Below are 26,607 nucleotides of genomic sequence, written 5' to 3' on the forward strand. Positions count from 1 at the left end.
GAGAATATTCCACCACACAAAGATAAGCTTTGTTAGTATACTTTGGTACATTCTCTTTGTTTTCTCTTTCCAAGTCCATATATACATTTTCTTAAAAGCAAATTGACAATCATGTGCCCAGAGTTTATTCTCTTCCTTTAAATTGTTAATGTGTTGGTGTATGTTAATTACTCCTCATTCAATAGTCTTTAGAAACATGATTTTTCAATAACTCCACCCTATTCCTGGATACTATGATTCTATCAAATTTTTCCCATTGCAAATAATACCTCAGTGAACAACTCCTGCCACTTTTACAAACCCGTAGACCATTATAAACATATAGTGTTTATTATAAACACCATTATATACACTCAGTGAAATAATTATAAAAGCCATTACCTGAATATTTAAATGAGCAATAAGCTTTTCATTGGTTTTATTTCTAGACTCCAGAGAGAGGACATCAGGGGACCTACCACCATCCAAAGCAACTGACAGTCGTTCTATCTCTCGTTCTCTTAGCTCAATCTGAAGATACAAAGACATGCTGTCATTTTAAAAAATCTGGTTTTCAGCCAAATGATTAACACTGAACAAACATTTATTTGGACATATTTTCTTTCGTCCCAATGTATACAAGAGATTAACACTTATATTTGTGTGATATATTATATGCATAAATGCAGAACAAAAATAAATTATATAGAAAATGTCAACAGACATACTGTCAATATATCTTTCATATGTATTTTTACTACAGATTCTTCCTTATTTAATTTTTGTATTTTTTTCCCTCTTTTAAGATTTAACAATGTTTATATAAAAACAAACTTGTTAGCAGATTACACACATGCTCAAGTACTAGAACTGAATCAAAACTACTTCAGTCCCTAGTAGAATAAATAAATGAGTGTAACACACTAAGAAAAGTAAGTTGCTACTGAACCTCAATATTAGAAAGAATAGGAAACTGGGGTGAATTTAATTATCTGTTATTTATGTAAGAATTTGGAAAAGCTCACACTTTCAAGCTTTGGCTTTCTTTTTTTCTTCTTCTTGAGACGGAGTTTCACTCTGTCACCCAGTCTGGAGTGCAGTGGCATGATCTCGGGTCACTGCAACCTCTGCCTCCCGGGTTCGAGCGATTCTCCTGCCTCAGCCTCCTGAGTAGCTGGGACTACAGGCATGTGCCACCATGCCTAGCTAATTTTTGTATTTTTAGTAGAGTTGGGGTTTTACCATGTTGGCCAGGCTGGTCTTGAACTCCTGACCTTGGGTGATCTGCCCAAATCAGCCTCCTAAAGTGCTGGGATTGTAGGCGTGAGCCACTGTTCCTTGCCCAAGCTTTGGTTTTCTTAAAATAAATAAATAACCAAACACTCCAAACATACCAAAAAGTAACAACAATATGGAATGTTTGAGACACCAGAAATAGCTTGGTATGACTGGATGTAATGTGCATGGGATCTAGTAGTTGGGGATGTCTGAAGAATTAGGATGAAACTAATTATGATTATCCTGCACTAAAGGATGAAATTGACAGGAATAAAAACAGAGGCAAGGAAACCTACTGCAGGAATGCATAAGAAACAATTAATGACTAAAATAAAACAGTGGTAGAGGATAGAACAGAAGAAATAAGTTTAAGAAGCACTTAGCCAGTAGAAATGACAGAACTTGGTGAGTGGTACGTGAAGGCAAAAGAAAGAGATCTAGAAAGACTACAGAATGTGCAGTTGGGCAAACGTTGATGCTACCAACCAAAGTAGAGAATATAGGAGTTGAAACCAGAAGAGAACAAGTCCAGTACAAGGCATATGAGTACAAAAAGACTACATTCAAGTGGAAATGCCCAGTGTGAAGGTGGGTATATAGGTGTGGAGTTCAGCAGAGAAGTTTGAGCCAGAGAGAGATGGAGGAGTCATCAATACACAGGCAATATTTTAAACCAAGAGAGTGATGAGGACACTTGAGAAAAGATACGGAAGAGAAGAAGGGTCAAAGACAGAATTCAGGAAAACAGTAATATTTCAGGGAGTGGACAGGTGAAACAAAGCAAAAAAAAAAAAAAAATTATAATAGGCTTAAAAAAAAGAAAACTGGAAAAAAATGAAGTCATGGAAAAGTTTCAAAGAGCAATTATCAATACTACCAACTACCACAGAGTAGGTCAAGAAAATAGACTCTTAAGTATCCTTTTGGATCTAGCAATTAATGTTACTGATATAATTAACTAGACTAGTTCACGTAGTGAGTGCAGAAGACAGACTACAATAGGTTAAGGAGTGAGCAGGAGGTGGAGAAGCAGAGACAGAAATGGAGCTATCAAGTAAGACAGTCTTTGGAGAAGTATGCATAGAGAGGGAGAAGGAATCCTCAAGAGGAAGAGGTAGTTAAAAGAGTTTTTTGGCTGGGCGCGGTGGCTCACACCTGTAATCCCAGCACTTTGGGAGGCCGAGGTGGGAGGATCATGAGGTCAGGAGATCGATACCATTCTGGCTAACACGGTGAAACCCTGTCTCTACTAAAAAATAATAATAAAAAATTAGCCAGGCGCGGTAGTGGGTGCCTGTAGTCCCAGCTACTCAGGAGGCTGAGGCAGGAGAATGGCATGAACCCACGAGGCAGAGCTTGCAATGAGCCGAGATCATGCCACTGCACTCCAGACTGGGCGACAGAGCGAGACTCCATTTAAAAAAAAAAGAGTTTTTGAAAAGGGATGTTAGCTATGACAATAGAAGTATGTCTTCACAGGATTGTTATGAAGATTAAATTAATCGTTGTAAAGTGGTTATGCAAGTACTTATTAAAGAAAAAAGAATAATTGATTAAAGTAAGGTCCTAAGGAAAAAAGAGGAAATGGGGTCAAGAGCACAGGCAACTCAGCCTTAAATAGGATGAACAATACCCTGCCCCCTAAATCTTAAGACAGCCTGAGTGCAAATATGACTAATTTTAAAGGTAGAGATAGAAAGTTGAGACAAGGTGACATTCTCAGAAGATGGAATTTTTTTTTTTTTTTTTTAGACCAAGTTTTCGCTCTTGTTGCCCAGGCTGGAGTGCAATGGCATGATCTCGGCTCACCACAACCTCTGCCTCCCAGGGTCAAGCGATTCTCCTTCCTCAGCCTCCCGAGTAGTTGGGATTACAGGCATGCGCCACCACGCCCAGCTAATTTTGTATTTTTAGTAGAGATGGGGTTTCTCCATGTTGATCAGGCTGGCCGCCAACTCCCGACCTCAAGTGATCCACTCACCTCGGCCTCTCAGAGTTCTAGGATTACAGGCATGAGCCACCACGCCTAGTCGATTTTCTTTAACTCCATTTTAATCCAACTAATCTTCAAAACACTTTAAAGACGTAGTCATACCAACACCTAAGTTACATCTATATTTGTGTGTGCAGATCACTCAAAAAAAAAAAAATGCAGGCCAGGCACGGTGGCTCAAGCCTGTAATCCCAGCACTTTGGGAGGCCGAGACGGGCGGATCACGAGGTCAGGAGATCGAGACCATCGTGGCTAACACGGTGAAACCCCGTCTCTACTAAAAAATACAAAAAACTAGCTGGGCGAAGTGGCGGGCGCCTGTAGTCCCAGCTACTCGGGAGTCTGAGGCAGGAAAATGGCGTAAACCCGGGAGGCGGAGCTTGCAGTGAGCCGAGATCCGGCCACTGCACTCCAGCCTGGGCGACACAGCAGTCCGTCTCAAAAAAAAAAAAAAAAAAAAAAAAAAAAATGCAGTCAATGCAGAAAATGAAAAACGTGTTACCCAATTTAACCTCAAGACGCATATTAAGAAAACAAGCCAGTAATTACCCAAATCAGAATTTAGCCAAGACATCAATAGAAATTATGAAAAGACAAAGCTTGCTATGGTTATAATACAACTCTGCATCTACTAATTCTCCTGATTCTTCAGAAAACTGTTGTATGAGGACTAGTGCTTGTAGAGAAAACAAACAAACAAAAAAACATGGCAACACAAAAGAGTAACTTTCTAAGAGACTGGTGTTCAATATGACAAAATCTATAAAAAGAGTAGAAAAATCACAAAAGTACAATTGTAAAACATAGCACACTTCAATGAAAACAGTAATATGGTTATAAAATTATATTTGGGGAGATAAATGATTCAGCTAAAAGAAAAACCAAACAAAAACTACTATTCACCTCAATGAATAGTGAAGGGAATGGAGTAAATAAGTGCTCTTCAATCCATCAATCCTCCGACCTCAGCCTCCCAAGTACCTGGACCATAGGCACATGCCACCACACTTGGCTAATTTTTAAATTTTTTGAAGAGACAGACTAAGTAAGTAAAGCCACCTAAGCTATTCCAGCTATTAACTCTATTAACAAACCTGATGAAAAAGATAAAAGCTATATAAAAACTCAGTATCAGTAATTTCAAATATAACCCAATTCTATTTACAATCACAGCATACCTATCTCAATCTCTACTATGCAAGTAAATAAAAATCCTACCTGCTTGCTATAATCGCTCACCCCACTTTCCATCACTGCTAACTTTTCTTGTAGCTGGTGGACTTCCTGTTGAAGTTCTTGAATCCTGAAAAGCACTTTAAATTAATGCCAACATACTTTTGTTAAGAAATACAAAATAAGAAACGAAGCTAGATGTGTTATTTCATAAATTCTATACTTTCAGCTTCTCAAAGAGGTAGGATGTACTGTGCCAAAGGGTCCCCAAATCAACAAAAAATATAGTACATCATGGAGAGTTGGTTTGTAAGAATAGATTTAAAACTGAGTAGAAAATAATTTGTAACTCAGATACACTGTGCAAGAAACACCTCACTACTGCATTTTGATCCCCAGGAAAATTCTTTGAGGTACTGCTGCCAATTCTTAGGTTTAGAAAACTCAGGTTTACTCCAAAATTCACAGGCTTAGTAAGTGAAATAAGAAACTAAAATGTGTTTTCTGCCCCTAACCCTGTATTGTCTAAATACTACTTTGAAACTCTGGAGAGAAAGATCATATGTAACTATAGCAAAAAACCTATTCCTTCTGGAACTTGTTAATTCTAACAGAATCAAGATTTTGTCCAAATTACCTGAATTGTTCAGGTACATTATGACATAATCTATTTTCATATTGGAAAGACAAAGCCTGAAACCAGGTCTGCTTTTTTCTCTTTTTTGAGTCAGGGCCTTCCTTTGTTACCCAGGCTAGAATCCAGTGGCCCGATCACAGCTCACTGTAGCCTCAACCTCCACAGCTCCATCAATCCTCCCACCTCAGCCTCCCAAGTACCTGGGACCACAGGCACATGCCACCACACTTGGGTAATCTTAAAATTTTTTGTAGAGAGAGAGTTTTTCCACATTGCCGAAGCCGGTCTTGAACTCCTGGGCTTAAGCAATCCTCCTGCCTCGGCCTACCGAAATGTTGGGATTACAGGCATGAGCCACAGTGCTTCCAGCCCCAGGTCTGTTTTTAAAAGAGATTTTCCATGGGGTGGAGTAAATGAGGCTGGATACGGCTTGTACTTGATGTTAACTGGAACCAACATTTTCTACCAATCTAGGTTTAGGAGAAGAGTATGCATGCAGCTGCACTCATATAAATGCATGAATGACTCTGAATACAAACAAAATGTGCATATATAAATTAAATAGGACAATTAAAAGAGACGAATGTCACTTATGCAGCCCAAATAATTCCCTAAATAATACTAACACATTGTCTGAAAAGTCCTACATTATAAAAACAAAACACTTCCCAGTTAAGGTCAAATAACTATATAAAAATATTGTGTGACAATTGAGTGAAGAGATCCTAATCAGTAGCTCAAAGGGTCTTGCTCTGTGTCCCAGGCTGGAGTGCAGTGGTTCAATCTCAGCTCATTGCAACCTCTGCCTCCTAGGTTCAAGCAATCTGCCTACCTCAGCCTCCTCAGTAGCTGGGACTACAGGTGCATGCCACCATGCTTGGTTAATTTTTATTTTTTTTTGTAGAGACAAGGTCTCACTATATTGCCCAGGCTGGTCTCGAATTCATGGGTTCAAGCAATCCTCCTGCCTCGGCCTCCCAAAGTGCTGGGATTAACAGTTGTGAGCCATTGCACGTGGTCCCAGTGATCTCTTTTAGATTGATCAACTGAGATTAATAAAATCCCCCACATTCTCTGCATAATCTACAAAATAAAAAGCTACCTGCATGAACTATTTCCATTAGTGTATTCTATACTTTGAAATGCTTCTCCAGCTGTTATCATGGAGACTAGTGCTCATCCTTTGAGTCTCTTATAATTTTCTTTTTTTCCCGATGGAGTCTCGCTCTGTCGCCCAGGCTGGAGTGCAGTGGCGCGACCTCGGCTCACTGCAAGCTCTGCCTCCCGGGTTCACGCCATTCTCCTGCCTCAGCCTCCTGAGTAGCTTGGACTACAGGTGCCCGCCACCATGCCCGGCTAGTTTTTTGTATTTTTTAGTAGAGACGGGGTTTCACCGTGTTAGCCAGGATGGTCTCCATCTCCTGACCTTGTGATCCGCCCGTCTCGGCCTCCCAAAGTGCTGGGATTATAGGCTTGAGCCACCGCGCCCGGCTGAGTCTCTTATAATTTTCTTAATGGTGTTTTGTGAATTTATAATTTGAGCCTCTTAGAATTTTCTTAATGATGCTTTGTGAATTTCTCGTCTCATCTCTAGTACTGGACTACAAACTTCTCAAAAGCAGAAACACCATCTTCTTCATCTTTATATCCTCAGAACACTTACACAGTGCCTTGCCCAGGAAGTTTAATAACGTTTCAATCAAATGGAATTTATATATAATTCAAATGTAAGGAAATATAAACACAGAGCTAGAGAAACCATTAAAAAGGAATTTCAAATCCAGTTACAAATCTCTTCATATTTAACTGGCAGTTGACATAAATCTGAAGTAATAAAGATTCCTGCAAAAAGGATACCTCTTACTTGGAGATGACACAAAATGTCAAAGCAGCTCTACTTAAACAGGTTCTTGATGGCACTAAACTATTTTTAAACCAGTGTGAACAGAAACCTTAGACATACAATCTACTTGATCAAAGTTTCAAAACAAGTAAAAACATTTTATATCAATCTGAAAGTATTTACCGAGTGCCTGTGCAAAGTTCTGTGCTAGACACTGGAGAGACAACAGTTAACAAGACAAAAAGCCCTCCTATCAAGAAACTTAGAGCTAACTGAGTGCTCAATTAACTCAAGCCAAGAAAGAATTATTTAATGCACCTGTTATCAGCCACTTGTAGGAGGTCTGCAATGTAAGGGTCGTCTGGTTGAGGAACCGGATATGAACTGACTTCAGAGGGAGGAACCGGTTCATCAATTTGCATACGCTGGCGCCTGAAAGCAATACTTCTTTTCTTGCCACCTAAAAAGAATGAGTGTCTTAAAAAATTAAGAAGAAACAAAACCATGTCTTAGAATTAAATATTCCAGGTTAGCCTTTTGGTTATAAAGTGTGCTGCAGTTCATAATACATATTGATAAAATATTTTCTCCATCAATATGTAAATATCCACCCTGATCTTTAACTAAACAATGCATTCCTAAAAACTTCAACAAGACATGGTTATCAAACAAGTTTTATATGCTTGCATGCTTGGCATATATGCCCAGGTTTAATATGTTTGTCCACTAGATGGGGATAAGACTTTGGCAAGTTTAAAAGCTGAATATGGCCGGGTACGGTGGCTCATGCCTGTAATCCCAACACTTTGGAAGGCAGAGGCTGGTGGATCACCTGAGATTGGGAGTTCGAGACCAAGCCTGGCCAACATGGTGAAACCCCCCTCTCTACTAAAAATACAAAAAAATTAGCTGGGCGTGGTGGCGGGCACCTGTAATCCCAGCTACTTGGGAGGCTGAGGCAGGAGAATCGCTTGAACCCGGGAGGCAAGAGTTGCGGTGAGCCAAGATCATGCCACTGCACTCCAGCCTGGGCAACAAGAATGAAACTCCATCTCAAAAAAAAAAAAAAAAAAAAAAAAAAGCTGAATGTGCCTGTGGTGTTCACTATTATGAGCTCAAGAAATTATCACTAGCAGAAAACTGGCAGTGAGAACTAAAATATGCATGCTTATTAAGTAATATCAACATAGCAGATAACTGAAATTGTAAGTAGCAAACTTAGAATGAACGGAATGTCATCTGTAATATAAAGCCAAGCTATAACCTGAATTAGGAGGGAATGTTTTCTTAATCTTTACAAGTAGTAGGACTAAATTTTCTTACAGCTAGATATATCTTGTCTTGGTCAAAAATACATAGACAATTTATCTTTTTAAGGATTTTGCCAAGATTAGAAGTGTATTTGAAAAACTAGAAGATCCTCGTGAAGAAGAAACATAATTCACAATTTTGTCTCATTAGAATTCTAACAAATTTTGTATACTCCTACAAAAGTAGGAGTATACAAAAGGAGTTTTAAGGATAAGAAAACTGGGCCAAGAGTATTTAAATGACCTGCTTGTTCACACACCTGAACAAAGCTAACCATTCCTTCTTTCTTTACCTCCTGGTTTTCCTCCTTGGTGGCTCCTCAGTTCCTTTCAGAAGCTGTCTTCTTCCACCTGTCCCTTAAATACCAACTTCCCTAGCATCTGACTCTGGGTCTCCTCTCTTTCCAGTCTACATAATTTCACCAGATAATTCTTACTACACCCATAGCTTCAATTACCGTGAGACTCCAATGACTCTCAAATTTGCATCTCCACCAGGGCCCACACTTTTGAGAACAGATCTACATATCCCATTGTTTGCCAAAAATTTAGACATGCATGTTTTCTGGGTATAGCACACTCCACACATCCAAAAGTGGACTCCTGCTCTGCTTCCCACATTCTCTAACTTAAGAAATAGTATCACCCTCCACCTACTCATTCACTCGAAAGAGAAGTCTGAGAATTCCTCTGCTTCCCAAATCTACACTTAGTCACTATATTGATTACACATCTTGAATCTCTCTGGAGTCTATCCCATTCTTTCCTCAGGAAACCTGATTATCCTCTTTTTAGGCTTAATCTTCTAGTTACTTTCAAGGTTGACTTCCACTTTTCTCCATCTCTTCTGCCTTTGGCTCACAGTCCCCGTGTCCATCTATCTCATTTACTAAACTATCTCACGGTCCACTGAGTCTTCCCCCACCCTGCCTTCACAGTTCTAATCTGTCCACTCTCAGGAGTTTCCTCTCCCCTCAACCTCAGGCACACAATAAAATGACTACACTTTGGCCTTTGTCATCACTCAGAACTCTGCTGGCTTCTAGTTCTTCAACTCCAAAATTCCATTCTGACTGTAATCTTCATAGCAAACAAATCACTTTTGGTACTCACCATGCTCTTTAATCTGTCTTGACCTAGTCCCATAAACCAGCAGCCACCTGTTACTCACTTAATTTCATAATCTTGATCCCATGGTTCAGCTATCTTAATGATTTTGTCACTAATATTGTAGATTCTTCCACCAACCCATACCTGCTGAACAATCACCAACTCTGGATGTGGCCCATTGTTTCGTTTTTTTGAGACAGGGTCTCACTCTATCACCCAAGCTGGAGTGCAGTGGTACACTCTCAGCTCACTGCAACCTCCGCCTCCCAGGCTCAAGCAATCCTCCCACGTCAGCCTCCCAAGTAGCTGCAACTATAGGCTTGCGCCACCATGCCCAGCTAATTTTTGTATTTTTGGTAGAGATGGGGTTTCACCATGTTCCTACACTGGTCTCGAACTGGGCTCAAATGATCTGCCCACTTCAGCCTCCCAAAGTGTTGGGATTACAGGTGTGAGCCACCGCACCTGGACCCATCATTTCTTTTTCTTGCTCTATAACTGCTGAGCATAATGCTAAAAATAGTAAAATAAACTAAGAAAGTACATAATTTCCGAATTCTTTAATGAGTATGGGTTACTTTTACAACTAAAATAATAATGATAATAATAATAGAAAAAAGAATTTAAAATATTGATTAGAGAAAGCTCTGGGCATTAAAGTTAGACTACTTATATCTCAGTAACTAACACTACATACATTTCTAAGCACACATATAAATTACTACCCAGATCATTAGAAATAAATAAGAAGTTTATGGTCTATTCAATATATATTTTCAAACACTAAAGTCTAAGCATGAAAATACAATCCAAAGTCCTATTTTAGTCAATGATGTTAACATCGTTAAAAGATTAAATATGTCCAATTTGTCTTGAGAAGGAATCGATTTACCTGGAGTTTGTACTACGGCATGCAAATTCTTTTCTTGAAGTTGTTGAATTCTTTCATTCTTAGCTTTGCTCTCTTTCTCCAACAGCTTGAGTTTATGAACATATTGGTTATTTAGAAATTTCAGATCATCTGTTTCACGTGCACACTTCTTCAATGAAGTTTTCAACTCTTAAAATGAAAAAGATTCAAAGACCATTTTAAAGATCAAGAAATCCAATGAAGGTTTTCCATTTCACAAAATACAAAAAGTCGTATCAATTTAAAAGTTTCCACCTGCTTCTTACGCATGCTTTAGTAGAAACGTATTCCTTCTTCTACTATTATTAACAAAACTGCAAATAACTCACTAAGCACAAAAGGGAATCTTCATTTTGCAGCTATTGTATGAGCCTAATGTACATCGTAGCTTTTGATCCAGTAAATTGGGTCTGAAGCTAAAGGATTACCAATTCATACCATGGATTAGATAAAGTTTTCCACTTAATATAAGAATAATTCATACTAAGATAACCATATAATCATCTTTTCCCTAGTACTTTTGAAATCATCCTATTCTACTCCACAGCTCAAAGACTGACTATAAAACAGTCAGCGTGATACATGGCTTTCACCTTATTTACTACTTTTATTTTCAGTAAGGGAAAAACAAAAGTTGTTTCAAGAACATTTCTTCAAATCCAGCATTTAATATTTCCTATGGCAATTTTAATTCTAAAATTTTAATTCTAAAAATGTAATCCACATATAGTGATTACCATAGCTATATAATGCACATTTATTTTCCTTCTCAGGAACTCTTCAACATACCTTATAGTCTTTCAGGGGCTATTAGCAGAAGGACTACCATATTTTCTTTTCTTTTTTTGAAACAAGTTCTCACTATGTTGCCTAGGCTGGTCTCAAACTTCTGGACTCAAACAATCCTCCCACCTTAGACTCCCGAGTAGCTGGGATTATAGGCACACACCATCCAGCTGTAGGACTACTATATTTTCTAATCGATAGTTTTAAAATTAGACATTAGCCTTTCCTTCTAAAACAAAAAGGACAAAGACATTGCATTTTAAAAATTTTCAAATTTTCGCTTACCTTTAACATGTTGGTCCGAATGTTCTCTCAGTTTCATTAACTCTAGGTATAATTCATTATTTTCTCTACTCAATCTTGCATTTTCAAGTTTATAGGGTTCCAAAACAAAATCAAAATTGGCACTTTCTTTTTCAGCTTTCACAGTAGATAATTTTGATTGCCGAAGGCTCTCTGTTGTATGAACTAAGTCGCTAAAAGAACAGAAAATTTAAATACCAGGAAATATTTCATTAACTTTCTAATAACTAAAAACATATTTCTAAAGAGGCTTAAAATACAGTCATGCACCACATAATGACATTTTGGTCAATGACAGACCACATATAGAAAGGAGAGTAGTTCTGTAAGATTTATAATGGGGGGAGCTGAAAAATTCCTATTGTCTCATGAGATCCTGGTCACTGTAACACTGTAGCACAATACAATACCTTTTCTATGTTTACATATGTTCAGATACACAAATAGGCACCATTGTGTTACAACTGCCTATAGTATTCAGTATAGTAACATGCTGTCCAGGTTTGTAGCCTAAGAGCCATAGGATATAGATCATATAGCCTAGGTTTGTGGTAGGCTATACCATCTAGATTTGTGTAAGCACACCCTATGATGTCGGTACAACGACAAAATCACCTAATGAATGACATGTTTCTCAGAACGTGTCACTGTCATGAAACTATCCATGACTGTATTTGAAGACCAGTGAAGCAGACAAAGAACTTCACGGGGAAAAAAAAGAGCTTAAGGGAGAAGTGTCTCTCAATTATATCATATACCCAAAAAACTGTAATTCTGTTCACAGAGAAAACCCTCAGAAATGTTGACTTTGAACAGTACAGCAGGGAAAAAACAGATGAGCTTCATGATTGAAAGACTTTCCGAAAAGCTACCCTTTTCTTTACCGAAGCATGAAGTTTAATCAGAAATGAGTTAAGTGGATTAGGTTTAAAACTGTATTTTTGTCTTTACCTGAAAAGTTTTTCTACCAAAGGTAAACACTCCACTGTCAGAGTCTGGCGGTATCCCAGCTGATCCAGTCTTTTCCTAATATTAATATACTTTCTTTCTACAGCTGTAGTCATCTTGTACTTCCAAAACAAGTTTTATTCACTTCCAAAAATTAAAGTCCTGAGAGAAAAGAATGAAACATCGTTATCTTCTTATAGCTATGACCGTTGTTTCACAATAAGAAGAAAAAATTATTTTAATATGAAGCAATTATTTTTTGTTTTTCTTCAGGTAGGTAGCCTTCTGGAAAATTCAGATTTAAAGTCAATGCTTATGATATTCCTGTTGCTGCATTAAAATAAATACTTCTTCATACAACTAAATGTAAAAGTTAAAATACTAAAGCTTCTAGGAGAAAACAAAGATTTTTCCTAAGCCTGAAGTAGGCAGAGACTTCTTAGAGAGGCCTCTTTTAAAAGCACTAAACATAAAAGATAAATTTGATAAACTGGACTTCATCAAAATTTAAAATGTCTCCTCATCAAAATACTCAAGAAAATAGAGAAGGCAAACCAAAGAGTGGGAGAAAATATTCACAATATCTGACAAAGGATTTGTATAGGGAATATAAAAGGAATGCTTACAGCTCAATAGTAAGACAAACATCTCAATAAGAACATTAATTTGGGCTAAAACTAAAATTTAGTTGCGCTAAAGACTCAGACAGACACCTCGCATAGGTGTCTGAATGGGAATAATGATATGAAATGGTGCTCAACAGTAGTCAACATGGAAATACAAATTAAAACAACAAGGTACAATTTATCCCAAACTAGAATGACTAACATTACAAGGACCGACAATAGCAAATGTCGACAAAGATCTGGAGCAACTAGAATCTTCACACACTGCTGACAGGAGTGTAAAATCACTTTGGAAAAAGTCTGGCAGCTTTTTATAAAGTTAAACATACTTCTAGACTATAACCCTGTGATTCTATTCCCAGGTATTTATATAAATAAAAAATATCCACAAAAAGACTCTACAAGAACGTTCACAGGAGCTTTACTCATAGTAGTCCCAAATTGGAAACAACCTAAACCCCCATCAACAGCAGAAGGCATAAACTATGATATATTTATACAATGCAATATTAAGGGATTAAAGAAACTACTGATATACATCAACAGCATGGATGAATCTCAGAAACATTATTTGAGCAAAAGAAACCAGACATACACTGTATGACTCCATTTATACCCAGTTGATGAACAAGTAAAATTAAACCATGGGGTCAGAAATCAAAACAGATGTCTGGGGAGGTGAGGCGGGCTGCAGATTGCCTGTTAGAGTTAAGAGACAACTTTTTAGGGTAATGAAAATATTACATTGATTGGGGTAGTGGTTACACAAGTGTATACATTTAGAGAATGTACTTTTCAAATAGTACACTTAAGCTCTGTGCATTTCACCATGTAAATTTCACTTCAGTTAAAAAAAAAGACACACATAAGTACCTCTGTTCAAGTTCTTATCTTTGTCTTTTTAAATATTTATAAATATACTCCTATCAATCTGTCCTAAAATGGAGTTATCCAAAGATCATTTCTTTTTTTCAATTTTAATTTTTACCTTTTTTAGAGAGAGGGTCTTGCTATGTTGCCCAGGCTGGTCTCCAACTCCTGAGCTCAAGGTATTCTCCCACCTCTACCTCCCAAAGTGCTAGGTTTACAGGTGTGAGCCAATACGCTCAGCCCAAAGATCATTTCTTTAGAAACTTTGCTCTTTTCTAACCTTTGCTAACTAACTGCAGTCATGGTACTCACATTTCTAAGCCAAATAAAAATTTTGTTTTACATCTGTTGTTCTTCACAATGTATTAAAAATGCATTACATGCATGAGCATACATGTAAAAGCCGATCCTCACAACCACCCTGTGAGGGAGAAAGACCAATGATAACATCCCTACTTAAACATGAGGAAAGGCTGCCTCAAGAAAGTAACTCTTCCAAAACCACGGGGCCACAAAGTAGGTGGGCAGTCATCAGAGACCAGGTCTCCTGAGTCCTGGTCCAGCACTCTGGTTTCTGTACCATGCTTCCTCAACTTACCAAATCATTTCTAAATCAGTCACTCTCCTTGGTGACTCCTTTCTGTGTATCTTTCTCTTTGCTCTTGTTAACTTTTCTTGAATCGCTTCCTAATGGATTTCCTAGGTTCCTTCCACAAGAGACACCTAAGTGATGCAGGGTTTTTAGGGAAATTCCTGCAGACATCAGAAATAGACCTGACAAATCCAGGTGTATTGCTAGCAAGGTGTAAACTTAAAGGGGTGCACCACTCAAAACATTTCCCCTCTTTGCTACCAACTCCAGTTACCCAGAGATAATACCTCCTCACATCCTGCTTTGGAAGGGAGGGAATGAGAATGAATACGAATCAATAAATCATGGGCAGGGCCTCAATACACAGGACAGATTAAAATCCTCCCAGACAGAAACATGTTAGGCCATCCCCACCCATGAACTGTTGCCTTCCCCGCCTTCCCCCGTAACCCCCATCCAAATATGGCGGCTATACTCTAAGTTTCTAGCAAAGCAACATAAAAGGTTCGGTTTGGGAGTCACCCATACATATATGTGTAGAAGTATCTGGGGGTTGGCGTTTGAAAACCAGTACATTTAATGCTGTATGTACGTGTGCACAGGGGTTAAAAAAACAAAACCGCAAACAACAAAGAAACCCGTTAGCTGTGGTTATCTCGGAGTCCCTTCGTATTGAACTCAAAGTAGTAAAGGCTGGAAAGCAGTGGAGAGGCTTCAAAGGAGCTGGGTGAAGGTTAATTAAAGGGTGTCGTCCTACGCTTTGGGACATTTTTGTTACAAAGAGCATGGATGATTGTGACACTGAGACGGCATTTTAATGTTTAAATCGAACCATTGGTCAACAGCAAGCCTGTCTGCACGGCCTACACTGACGCTCCGTGACAAGTCGGCCCAAGCTCTCCTCCGGCCAATCTCCGGTTTGCAACTTTACCGTCGGGTGTTGACAGGAAGGAGGTGTGGGGGCGGGGTGGGTGGGAAGAGTCCCCGCACCCCTCCCCACCCGGTCCCACCCGGTCCGACCCGGCCCGGCCTCACTTCCTCCCGCGGCCGCGCGACCTCCCGGCAGCTCCCGAGCCCGGCCCCCGGGTACCGCCCAGAAGGCGAAGGCGCCACCACCGCCGCAGCTGGACCCCTCGCTCCCACGGCCGGACTCACCGGCAGCTTCAGCCGCATTGCCCTCGGGCCTCGATTTCCCCCACTAGCTCCTTCCCCCCAAGCACGGGCTCCGGTGCTAGGGCAGTTTGAAAATGGCGCGGAGGGACTATCCGGGCCGACACGGAGGAGGCGCCGCGGTTGCCCCGGTAACGGGAGCGGCGGACTATGCGCGGCTCGCGGCGGGGACGCGCTTGGAGATGGCGGCGCCCCAGTGCCCGGAAATGCAACGGCCCGGACAGCGCGAGGCCACGGCGCCCCCTGGAGGTCGGCGCCCGCGGCCGTCAAATGCCAAACCTCAGCTAGTGCCTGAGCTGGCATCCTCTTCCTCCTGTCGGCGGGAGGTTTGGATCACCTACTGCGTATGCGGCGAAAACGCCGCCCCAGTACCGGACCCTGCAGCGGAGTAGTCTTCACTTGCAAGGTGAACGCCTGCTCACCACGTAATCCCCAAACGCAGATAACACGTTGTCTCTGCAACTTTTCCTGACAACCACCCAATGCAATTAATTGTCCCACAATAGTATCTCCCTGAGGCGCTGTGTAGATCCATAGAATTCATCCATCAAAATACAATCATTTGTTGATCTGTCTCTCCCTGCCGCCACCAACTGTGAATTCCTTGAGTCGGAGACTATTTTACTCAGCAAAACATTTGTGAGTGAGTGGAATTAAATTGAAATAAACTGTTACAGTCCACTCCCAGATGGAAAACACATAGTAAAATCCTAGAATTCCATTTCTCCCCTGAAAATTTCCCAGACGATCAGAGGGAGTTTCATTCTTTACTGTTTACTTTTCTCCCAAATAGGCCTTCTGAGGGAGCAGAATAGGGAAGGAAGTCAGAAGACTGACCAGCTCATACATATGGAATGCATATCGTACATACACTTAAAATCATGGCAAACTCACGCAGGCGCACTAAGAGAGAAAAACAACAAGAAAACGGATATGACAATTATAGGAAATCCCCTCCCTAGAGTTAAGGAAGAGTAGGAAGTGGGCATAAAAGAACAAAGGCTATTTTAATCCAGGGCTGATACCACTTGAAAATCAGCCCGTTCCTCTCTCTGGAACATTCTTGGCTTAATAAATTTTGTGGAGTGGTTATTTGTGAGTCTCATCCAATTCTTTGTTCACAGCACCAAGAACCTGGAACTCCCAACTTCCAATCTGGTAACATATTTTGGTGAGCCAGCCAGTAGGTAAGCCCAAAAGAACTGGGACTTTTTATTTTCTTTCCTTTTTGCTTCAGCTCTTTCACTTTGATTTAAAGCTGCCTTTTGCTGGCACAGATTGGGCAGTTAAGAGCCAAAAAGGCACCGGCCACTTGAAGACTCCCATTGTTGTGGGAAAGCAGAGGATCAGAGAGACCAATGGGTGGAGCAGGAAGACTTTATTAAGGTGTGCACTGGCTCAGTGGATTTGCATCCAAAAAGCTGAGCCCTGAACAAAGACAGAGCTTGGCTTATATAGGCTAAACTACAGAAGCAGAACCAAGGCAGTAAATCATACAGTGACAGGTTTAGTAATGTATAGCATAACTGCTGACTTCGCATAACTTGTGGCTTTGTTTAGCTCGTGGCCTTGCAGCTGTGTCAAAAGAAAAACAGGAACCTACAAATCTTGCTAAACACAGGCAAAAATAGTCATAATTAATGGTCTAAAGAAAGAGAAACAGTAAAGGAATTTGTTTTTCTTAACCATTGCTCGGGGGTGTTTGGAGCTCATTCCTGGCTTCTTAGACTAGGTCACCATGACTTTCCTATAGCCTTGCTTGTTACTATTCTTAGAATGAGTAAATGCAGTACAAAACTTATTTCTTTCTTTAAATTCCTGCCTCAACGTGACAGGATAACCTGATTGGGGAATGGAACAGATAAGTCCCACCAGGTACAAGATCAATCCCTGCAACAGTGAGATACATGTTTGTGCGGCTATAATTATTACATTATTTGCTGCTTGTTTTTTTTGTTTTTTGTTTATTTGTTTGTTTTTGAGATGGCGTCTCACTCTGTCGCCCAGGCTGGAGTGCAGTGGTGTGATCTCGGCTCACTGCAAACTTTGCCTCCTGGGATCAAGCAATTCTCCTGCCTTAGCCTCCTGAGTAGCTGGGATTACAGGCACCCGCCACCAAGCCTGGCTAATTTTTGTATTTTTAGTAGAGACAGGGTTTCACCATGTTGGCCAGGCTAGTCTCGAACTCCTGACCTCAGGTGATCCGCCCACCTCGGCCTCCCAAAGTGCTGGTATTTACAGGTATGAGCTACCATGCCCGGTCAGCCACCATGCCCGGCCTTGCTGTCTGTTTTAATTTTTTTTCTTTTCTTCATTTGTGTTGGGATATCATGTTTAGACCAATTAGAGATATCCCCCAAACCCAAAGGGCCAGGGCAATAGGTAACTGTCTGTGGGAAGCCGAAGGGTTAGCATCAGCCCGAAGATTAGGGCCAACCACCTGGATAATGAGAGTACCCTGCTTCTTCTGTGAGGGATCAGATCTAGATTGGTTTAGTTTAGTACATCTGGTGCTAAAAGAAAACTCCTGGTGGAGATTCTTGGATCATTGCATAAATTGTGCAGTGGATCCATGGGGAAATTGCTGTGCCTGGTTTATCTCATATAGCTAGAGCACACTCTACTACGTTATTGAGAGGCCAGTCTCTAATAACAAATTTAAACTAGGCAGTCTGCAATTCCTTGCCCTTCAAAGTAGAGTTACTACTAAATAGTTAAGGAAACCATTTGGGAAGAAACCCTTTTGGCCAGCTACCGGGATATTAGAAGCCAAAGGTTACACCCAGGAACTAAAGGGAAATTTATCATAGGTGACCAATTATGGCAGGATCCTTCTTCAAATGGCACTGGTGCCCACCTATGGCTAGACACATTTGGCACTCAGAGGACAGGTCCATTTGGGGGATGCCCCAATGGACCAAAATTACAGTCCAGATCCTTCAGTAGGGGACACCCTTAAGGGAGACTCTAGATGTAAACTCATGACCTATGAGACTCCCTTCTTCTTTTCCACAGATTAGTCATGGGAAACACTCCGTCAGTCCTGTCTGACTCCCCTCTTGGCTGCATCTTCAATCATTGCAATCAGTTTGACCCTGAAAACCTGTGAAAGAAATGCCTAATATTTTATTGTAACACCTTTTGGCCTCAATTTCAGCTAGGGAGTCAAGAGCAATGGCCAGTCAATGGAGTCTCAATTATGACACCATCCTCCAATTAGATCTATTTTGTAAGAGACAAGGCAAATGGTCAGAAATACCATATGTGCAAGCCTTCATGGCCCTATACTAAAAGCCTACCATTTTCAAAGCCCCCAACACTTCTCCACAGAAAGAAACTCCTAAAACTAAGCTGGATACTGTAGATAACTCCCTCTTGCAAGGAGTACATATGTATCAGGGTGAACAACAGCCACCTTCCTATAATCCAGGTCCAAGTCCACTCAAAGCTTCAAAAGAAGGACAAGAGTCATGGGTCCTAGCGAGCCCTCCCCATACTAGCTTAGGAACACCATATTCAATGACACCACCTGCCCTGCTACCTCTCAGAGAGGTGGCAGGAACTGAGGGTCCCATCAGGGTACAGGTCCCCTTCTTAATTACTGATATCCAACAATGTAAGGAAAAACTGGGCAGTTACTCAGAAATTTGTTGATGGGTTCCAGACTTTGACTTTGGCTTTCAACCTTTCTTGGAGAAACATGCAATTCATTTTGGCCACCTGTTACATACCTCTGGAAAAGGAATGAATTTTTGAGGCTGCTCGCCAGGACACTGATGAACATTTTGCATGTAGCCTGCAGGGCAAGACAGACCAGGAGCAGATACAGTCCGTACTACTGAACCCAACTGGAAATATAATACCCCCATGAGAATGAATAATCAAACTAAATTTCTTGAGGCACCACTGAGGGGAATGAAAAAAGGGGTAACAAAGACAGTAAACTATGATAAGTTTAGGGAGATCACTCAGGGGAAAGAAGAGAATCCAGCCATGTTTTATAGTAGACTAGAAGAAGCCTTTAAAATATATACAAACTTAGATCCTGCTTCTCCTGAAGGCAAGATATTAATGGCACAACATTTCATTAGTCAGTCTACCCCAGACATTAGACATAAGCTCCAGAAGCTGCAAATGGGGCCACAGACAAAACCAGTTCCTTGACTCCACCTTTATGGTGTACAGCAATCATGAACTGGAGGAAGGGAAAGGGGAACAGAATTAAAAAAACCCGCAAGCCAGAATTATGGCAGCCATCATTAGTGATGCCCTGAATGCCCAAAGAGCATCCAAGGGAAACACAAAGGGCTAAAAAGATAATGCTAGCAAAGGGTCTTCCTTCAAGTGCAAAAAAAGATGGGCACTGGGCAAAGGACCATACTAAGCCCCCACTGGGCCCCTGCCATCAATGTGAAGGCACCAGTCATGACCCTTGGCACTGGCCAATTGACTGCCCCTGCTCCCACTGAGGGGCTCGGTCAGTCAAAACTCTGGCAGTGTAAAAGGAGGAGTTAGATGAAGACTGAAGTGGCCTGGGGTCTTTCTCACTGTCCCTGTCCAGGAACATCATCATTACTATTGAGGAGCCCTGGGTAACTCTGGACATCATGGGCACCCAAATTTAGTTTCTTTTTGATACAGAGGCAAATTACTCTGTCCTTACTGCTTATGCAGGAAAACTTTCCTCCCAGTCCATGAATGTTATGGGAATGGAGGGGAAGCCAAAAATGAGATGCTTTGCTCCTCCTTTAACTTGTCAATTTGAGAAGCAAATTTTCCAGTAGGAGTTTCTAGTAATATCAAGCTCCCAGCCCTCTTGTTGGGGGCAGATATCATGGTTAAAACAGGTGAATTACTACAATATAAACACTGCCCAGCAGGACTGATGACGGTTGGGGAAATAAACAGTGTCCTAGACCCCATTAACAAACAGGTCAACCTACTAGCTTGGTGTACTGGGAAACCAGGGAACACCAAAATGGCAAAGCCAGTCAAAATACAGCTTTAAAAGACTCCAGCTATTTTCCCAACCAAAAGTCATATCCAATCAAGCTGGAGGCCCATAATTCGGGAATTGCTAACTCATGAACTTTTAAAGCCTTGCAAATTCACCTTGTAATACTCCCATTTTATCCATCTTAAAAACTTCAGGGGAATATCAGCTAGTACAAGATCTCAGATTCTAATCAATGAAGCTGTTATCCCTATCCATCCATTGGTGGCAGATCCATACACGGTCTCGGCTCAGGTGCCACGGGATGCAAAATGGTTCTTGGTCCTAAAACTGAAAGATGCTTTCTTTTCCATTCCTCTGGCCCCAGAGTCTCAACATCTTTTTGCCTTTGAATGGCAAAATCCAGATACCAAAGAAAAACAATACACTTGGACAGTGCTCCCTCAGGGCTTTTGGGATAGCACCCATTTCTTTGCTCAAACCCTGTAAAGGGATCTAAGAGATTTATTATTGGAAAATGGAAACATACTTCAATATATAGATGACCTTCTTGTGTGTAGCCCAACCCAGGAAGCATCTGACTAAAATACTGTAAAAGTTTTGAATTTCCTGGCAGACAGGGGATACAAAATGTCAAAGAAAAAAGTTGAAATCACCCTCCAACAAGTCCAGTATATGGGTTATATGCTAAACTCTTGGGCCCAGCGGATATCCCCAGAACAGCTATAAGTCATATGCAGTCTGGACCCCCTTATACCAAACAACAGCTCTGTTGCCTTTTAGGAATAGTGGGATTCTGCAGGATATGGGTATCAATTTTTGGGCTCATAGCAAAACCCCTTTATGAAGCAACAAGGGGGTCATAAAATGAGTTAGTAGAATGGATGGACTTCAGAAGTGAGGAAAGCCTTTGTCAAGTTAAAACAGGCATTTGGTCAAGCCCCCATTCTTGGCATCCCAAACCTCACTAAGCCCTTTTCCTTGTATGTAGCAGAAAAGAAGGGCAGAAAAGAAGGGCACAGCTATAGGTGTGCTAACCCAAAAATTGGGTTCAGAACCAGACCAACTGCCTATTTTTCCAAGAAATTGAACATGTGACCTTTGGGTGGCCAAGCTGCCTGTAAGCAATAACAGTTACTGCTATTTTAGTGGAAGAAGACACTAAAATCACCCTAGGTCAACCACTGGAAGTTTTAACATCACATCAGGTGAAGTCAGTCTTGGAAATAAAAGGGTGTATTTGGATAATGAGGAAAAGGTTAACCAAGTACCAGGCTATACTCCTAGACAATCCAGAAGTAATTCTTAAAACCTGTAATACTCTGAATCCAGCTCCATTGCTGCCCACAGGCCCAATAATTGGTCATTCATGTGAGCAGGTCATCACACATACATATTTAAGCCGACCTGATTTAAAAGATTGGCCACTCCCAGACTCAGAGGATGACTGGTTCACAGATGGCAGCAGTTTTGTGTCAAATGGGAAATGCCAGGCTGGATATACAATAGTAAATGACAACACCATCACTGAAGTCCAACTGCTGTCCCCAGGGCATGTCAGCACAAAAAGCTGAAATAATTGCTCTTATCTGAGTCCTGATATTGGGGAAAGGAAAAAAGCAGAATATCTATACAGACTCCAAATACGCATTTCTTGTGGTTAAGGCTCATGCTGCGATTTGGAAAGAAAAAGGACTACTAACTAGGAACCACTCACCCACAGAGCATGGGCCTGAAATTCTCCAGTTGTTGGAGGCAATACATTTGCCAAAAGCCATGGCTATAATCCCTTGTAGAGGATATCAAAAGGCCTTAGCTCCTACAGCACAAGGGAACAAAAGGTGGACAGGCAAGCAAAAGCAGCGGACCTCAACGTGCAATCTCAAAAAATCTTAGCATTGCTTCCCTTCTGTGATTCCTGAGTAGAACCTGAATACACATCATAGGAGGAATGGGTTATAAGGGAGCAAGGAGGACAGAAACAAGGACCTTGGTGGTATATGGGATCAAAAATACATATCCCTCAAATAGCCCAATGGAAGGTTATTAGAAACTCTTTCCAGATGGGGAGAGATGCCATGCTGGCCATGGCAAACAGGGTCTTTATTGGGTCTAACTTAGCCTCAGTAGTTAAGCAGGTCTGTCAAGACTGCTTACTGTGTGCATTTAACAACCCAGGAAACAAAATGCCTCTACTAATGGAACCAGTCCAAAGAAGGGGAACTTACCCTGGGGAAGACTGGCATCTGGACTTTACTCATGAGCCTGCTTGCAGATGATACAAGTTTTTTGCTAATACTGATAGATACCTTTACAGGCTAGGTTGAAGCTTACCCTACTAGAACAGAAAAGGCTAATGAAATTGTAAAAGTCCTCTTAAAATAAATAATTGCACAGTTTGAGTTATCCCGAAGCCTCCAAAATGATAATGGCCCATCCTTTGCCTCCCAGATAACTCAAGGGGTGGTTAAGGTGTTCAGAATTAAATACTATTTGCGTTCAGCATGGAGACCTCAATCCTCCAGGAAAGTAGAAAGTTTTCCTGGAGGTTTCTACTTTCCTGGAGGTTTCCTGGAGTTTGATAGTGCCCATCAAACTTTAAAATGGGCACTAGCTAAGCTATGCCAGGAAATGTCAGAAACTTTGGTCAGTTTACTACCTATACCCCTTTTGAGATTCCGTAACTCCCCAAGGGCAAAAGTAAAGATGAGCCAATAGGAAATGCTGTATGGGAGACCCTTCTTAAGTAATGATCTAATAACTAATCCAGAAACAGCTGGGCTAATAAAATACCTAATTAATCTGGGATAATTTCAACAAGCATTACAAAGGTTCTGGACTGAAAGGCTTCCCATACCAGGAACTAACCAGCAACCCAAGATTAGGTCAGGAGATAGAATACTTAAAGAGGGGTCACCCACTCAACAGCTACAACCCAATGGAAGGGACCTTTTTCAGTTATAATAACCACACCCTCTGCAATTAATGTGTTAGGATTAAATAGTTGGATACATCTTTCCAGGCTTTCAAACCTGCAATACCTAAAGCTCCAGACCTAGAACCTGAAGCTCCCATCAATCGCTACCCTGGGAACCTGTGGAGGATCTGAAGTACCTGTTTAAAGGGCATCCAAAAGGTAAGTAAATTCCTACTGACTTTGCTGGTGTCTGTGTTTATAGTTACTGTGGGATAAGTAATCCTAGTTATTTATATATATTTGTCATTTAACTGCTTGCTTCCCCCACAAGGGAACCACTTTTTATGTCCATAATCCTATTTTCACCAATATTGGGGGTCCAGCCTCAATACCAAGTGTTTAAACAGATTCAACGGTTAGCCACGCTAACTTAACTTCCTGTTACATTTGTACCTCAGGCTCACTATCAGCTGAAGTTTTACCTTTACTGTTAGAAGATATAGTCAAGGTCAATGCAAGAGTCACTGTTGCCACCCAGTCAGAAGCTACATATCCCAGTCCAGCTGTGGAAAGCTTATTCCTAACAGTCTTATCTCAGATCATAAGAAACAAGCCAAATTTAAATTTTACAAATGCCCCAAATCCTGTAAGGGTTTTTCACAACCTGACCTCAGAGAGCCAATTCCCAATTTGTTTCACTTCCCACCGAATGAATGGGACCTTTCTGGGATCCCTAAACAATTGTTTATATGAGGTTGTCCTCAGTTGGACAAATCAAGACAAACATTATAATTCCTCAGAAACAAAAATCAATTCATATCGCAAACTAGGAAAACAAAACCAATTCCTCCTCCTTAAGTATCCTGATCCAAGGTGACCTCAATATACAAGTAATACCAATACTTCCAGTATTTCCACTGGTTGGACCACAGTGTTAATCAACAATTCATCTTTGCCTCTAGCTCAAGCTTTGGCTTGGGGGGTCCAAAGATCATTCGTAAAATTCCACCCCAGCTTATTTTTCCACTCTAGGCTTAATGAACAACTTGCTGTGGCTGGAATACTTTTATGGGAACAACTCACTGGAACTTCCTCTAGTGGCTCAGACACACCTTTGGAACTAGCATCATGGGGATATGAAGTATCTTTGGACCCTGGGCAAGGGTTGTATTTCATATGTGGAAATTCAGGGTACATGAGTCTTCCGAGTCAATGGAAAGGGACTTGCGGCATCGCTGCTTTACTTCCAAGACTGTTTTATGCAAATGCTAGTACATATAAGACACAGCCATGCATTTGTAAAAAGGGCAGCTCCAGTGGTATTACATCCTTTAGCAACTGCAATAACAGGACTTTTAGGAACCACACTTGGGCCCATTTCTCTTCACTTGTCTTCACAACAAACACAGGCTTTGGCAGAAATTATAGCAGCTATCCAAGAACAACGACATATAGATTCCCTGGCAGGCATTGTCTTACAAAACAGGAGGGGGCTAGATCTCCTCGCAGCTAATCGGAAGGGATGCGTTTTTCGAAAAGAAGAATGTTGTTTCTATATTAACTCCTCAGGCAAGGTACTGGGACATCTGACTAAGGCAATTAATGTAACCAATTTAAGACCTGCACACAACACCCTAAATTCTGTTTAAATAACTGCAAAAAGTTGGATAGCCCCTTTTAACAGGACCTTAACTGTAATTCTTCTGTTGTTCATTTTTGGCCCTTACACTGTAAATTTGCTAACCAGATTTATTTCTTCCTGTTTAGAGTCTACCAAGCTACAAATGGCTGTATTGCCTGAAGCCCCATATATCATCATACAAGAAATAAGTCCAGACTTCATAATTTCCCCCTGGATAGAGCAGGGTGAGAGTTCTGTGGTCCCCCGTTAGGTAGGGTCAACAGTCCTACTCAGCCGGAAGCAGCTATAGAAGAAAGAACTTCGACCCTCAGCAAGCTATAGAGATTTATGGGGATCACATCTCTCAGAGGGAACTGAGGCAGGAGAATAGGGAAGGAAGTCAGAAAATCAACCAGCAGCCCGTTCTCAGCAAAACAAGCATAAGGCACCATCTGATAAGGAAGCTGAAGCAATGAACCAGTGCTTTCTGCAGTAAACAAATCTGGTATGAACTGGAACAGGAGAGTCACTGAAAGAAGAGCATGCGCATTAGGGGCAAAATGTGTCCTCAGGATAACCTTTTATTATAATAAGTTACTTAAAGCCCATACATATGGAATGCATATCATACATACGCTTAAAATTATGGAATGGCAAGCACACACAGGCACACTGAGAGAGAAAAACAACAAGAAAACTGATACGTCAATTATAGGCAACCTCCTCCCTAAAAGTTAAGCAAGAGTAGTAAGGGGGTATAAAAGAACAAAGGCTGTGTTAACCCAGGGCTAATACCACTCGCAGATCAGCCTGTTCCTCTCTCTGGAACATTCTTTGCTGAATAAATCTTGTGGTGTCATTATTTGTGTGTCTCCTCCAATTCTTTGTTTGCAACACCAAGAACCTGGAACTCCAACTTCCAATCTGGTAACACTTTCACTCTAAAAATGTGCTTATTCTTTGTATATCATGTAACTGCTCTATTGGTTGTACCCATGCATATATTAATGTTTCCACTTTTTATCCCTCCCCTGTTTTTCCCATGCCTTAATGAGTTGTTTTATGGAATTTCTAGGAGGCAATGAGTTGAGTTCTATAGACTTTTGTACATCTTGCACATGTACAATTTAACACTTTTTTGTGAACAACAGATATCTTTTTTGAAAAGAGGTAGTCTTGCCAAGACAATCCTAAGCCAAAAGAGCAAAGCTGGAGGCATCATGCTACCTGACTTCAAACTATACTACAAGGCTACAGTAACCAAAACATCATGGTACTGGTACCAAAACAGAGATATAGACCAATGGAACAGAACAGAGCCCTCAGAAATAATACCACACATCTACAGCCATCTAATCTTTGACAAACCTGACAAAAACAAGAAATGGGGAAAGGATTCCCTATTTAATAAATGGTGCTGGGAAAATTGGCTAGCCATAAGTAGAAAACTGAAACTGTATCCTTTCCTTACTCCTTATACGAAAATTAATTCAAGATGGATTAGAGACTTAAATGTTAGACCTAAAACCATAAAAACCCTAGAAGAAAACCTAGGTAATACCATTCAGGGCATAGGCATGGGCAAGG

General features: G+C 40.8%; 1 protein-coding gene across 1 annotated transcript in view; it reads right to left on the reverse strand.

Moving 5' to 3' along the window:
• The window catches only part of CEP135 (centrosomal protein 135), an 82,907-nt gene extending 67,166 nt beyond the window's left edge, over positions 1-15,741 (reverse strand). The window contains exons 1-7 of the mRNA XM_025385585.1: positions 15,475-15,741; positions 12,274-12,432; positions 11,305-11,495; positions 10,216-10,383; positions 7,222-7,363; positions 4,469-4,553; positions 382-510 (exon numbers count right to left, since the gene is read on the reverse strand). Coding sequence (XP_025241370.1) covers positions 382-510; positions 4,469-4,553; positions 7,222-7,363; positions 10,216-10,383; positions 11,305-11,495; positions 12,274-12,386 — 828 coding nt within the window. The 5' untranslated portion in view covers positions 12,387-12,432; positions 15,475-15,741. The remainder of the gene's footprint in view (positions 1-381; positions 511-4,468; positions 4,554-7,221; positions 7,364-10,215; positions 10,384-11,304; positions 11,496-12,273; positions 12,433-15,474) is intronic.
• Positions 15,742-26,607: the final 10,866 nt, after the last annotated feature.

Source organism: Theropithecus gelada, chromosome 5 (assembly GCF_003255815.1).
Source record: "Theropithecus gelada isolate Dixy chromosome 5, Tgel_1.0, whole genome shotgun sequence".
Classification (NCBI taxonomy): Eukaryota; Metazoa; Chordata; class Mammalia; order Primates; family Cercopithecidae; genus Theropithecus; species Theropithecus gelada.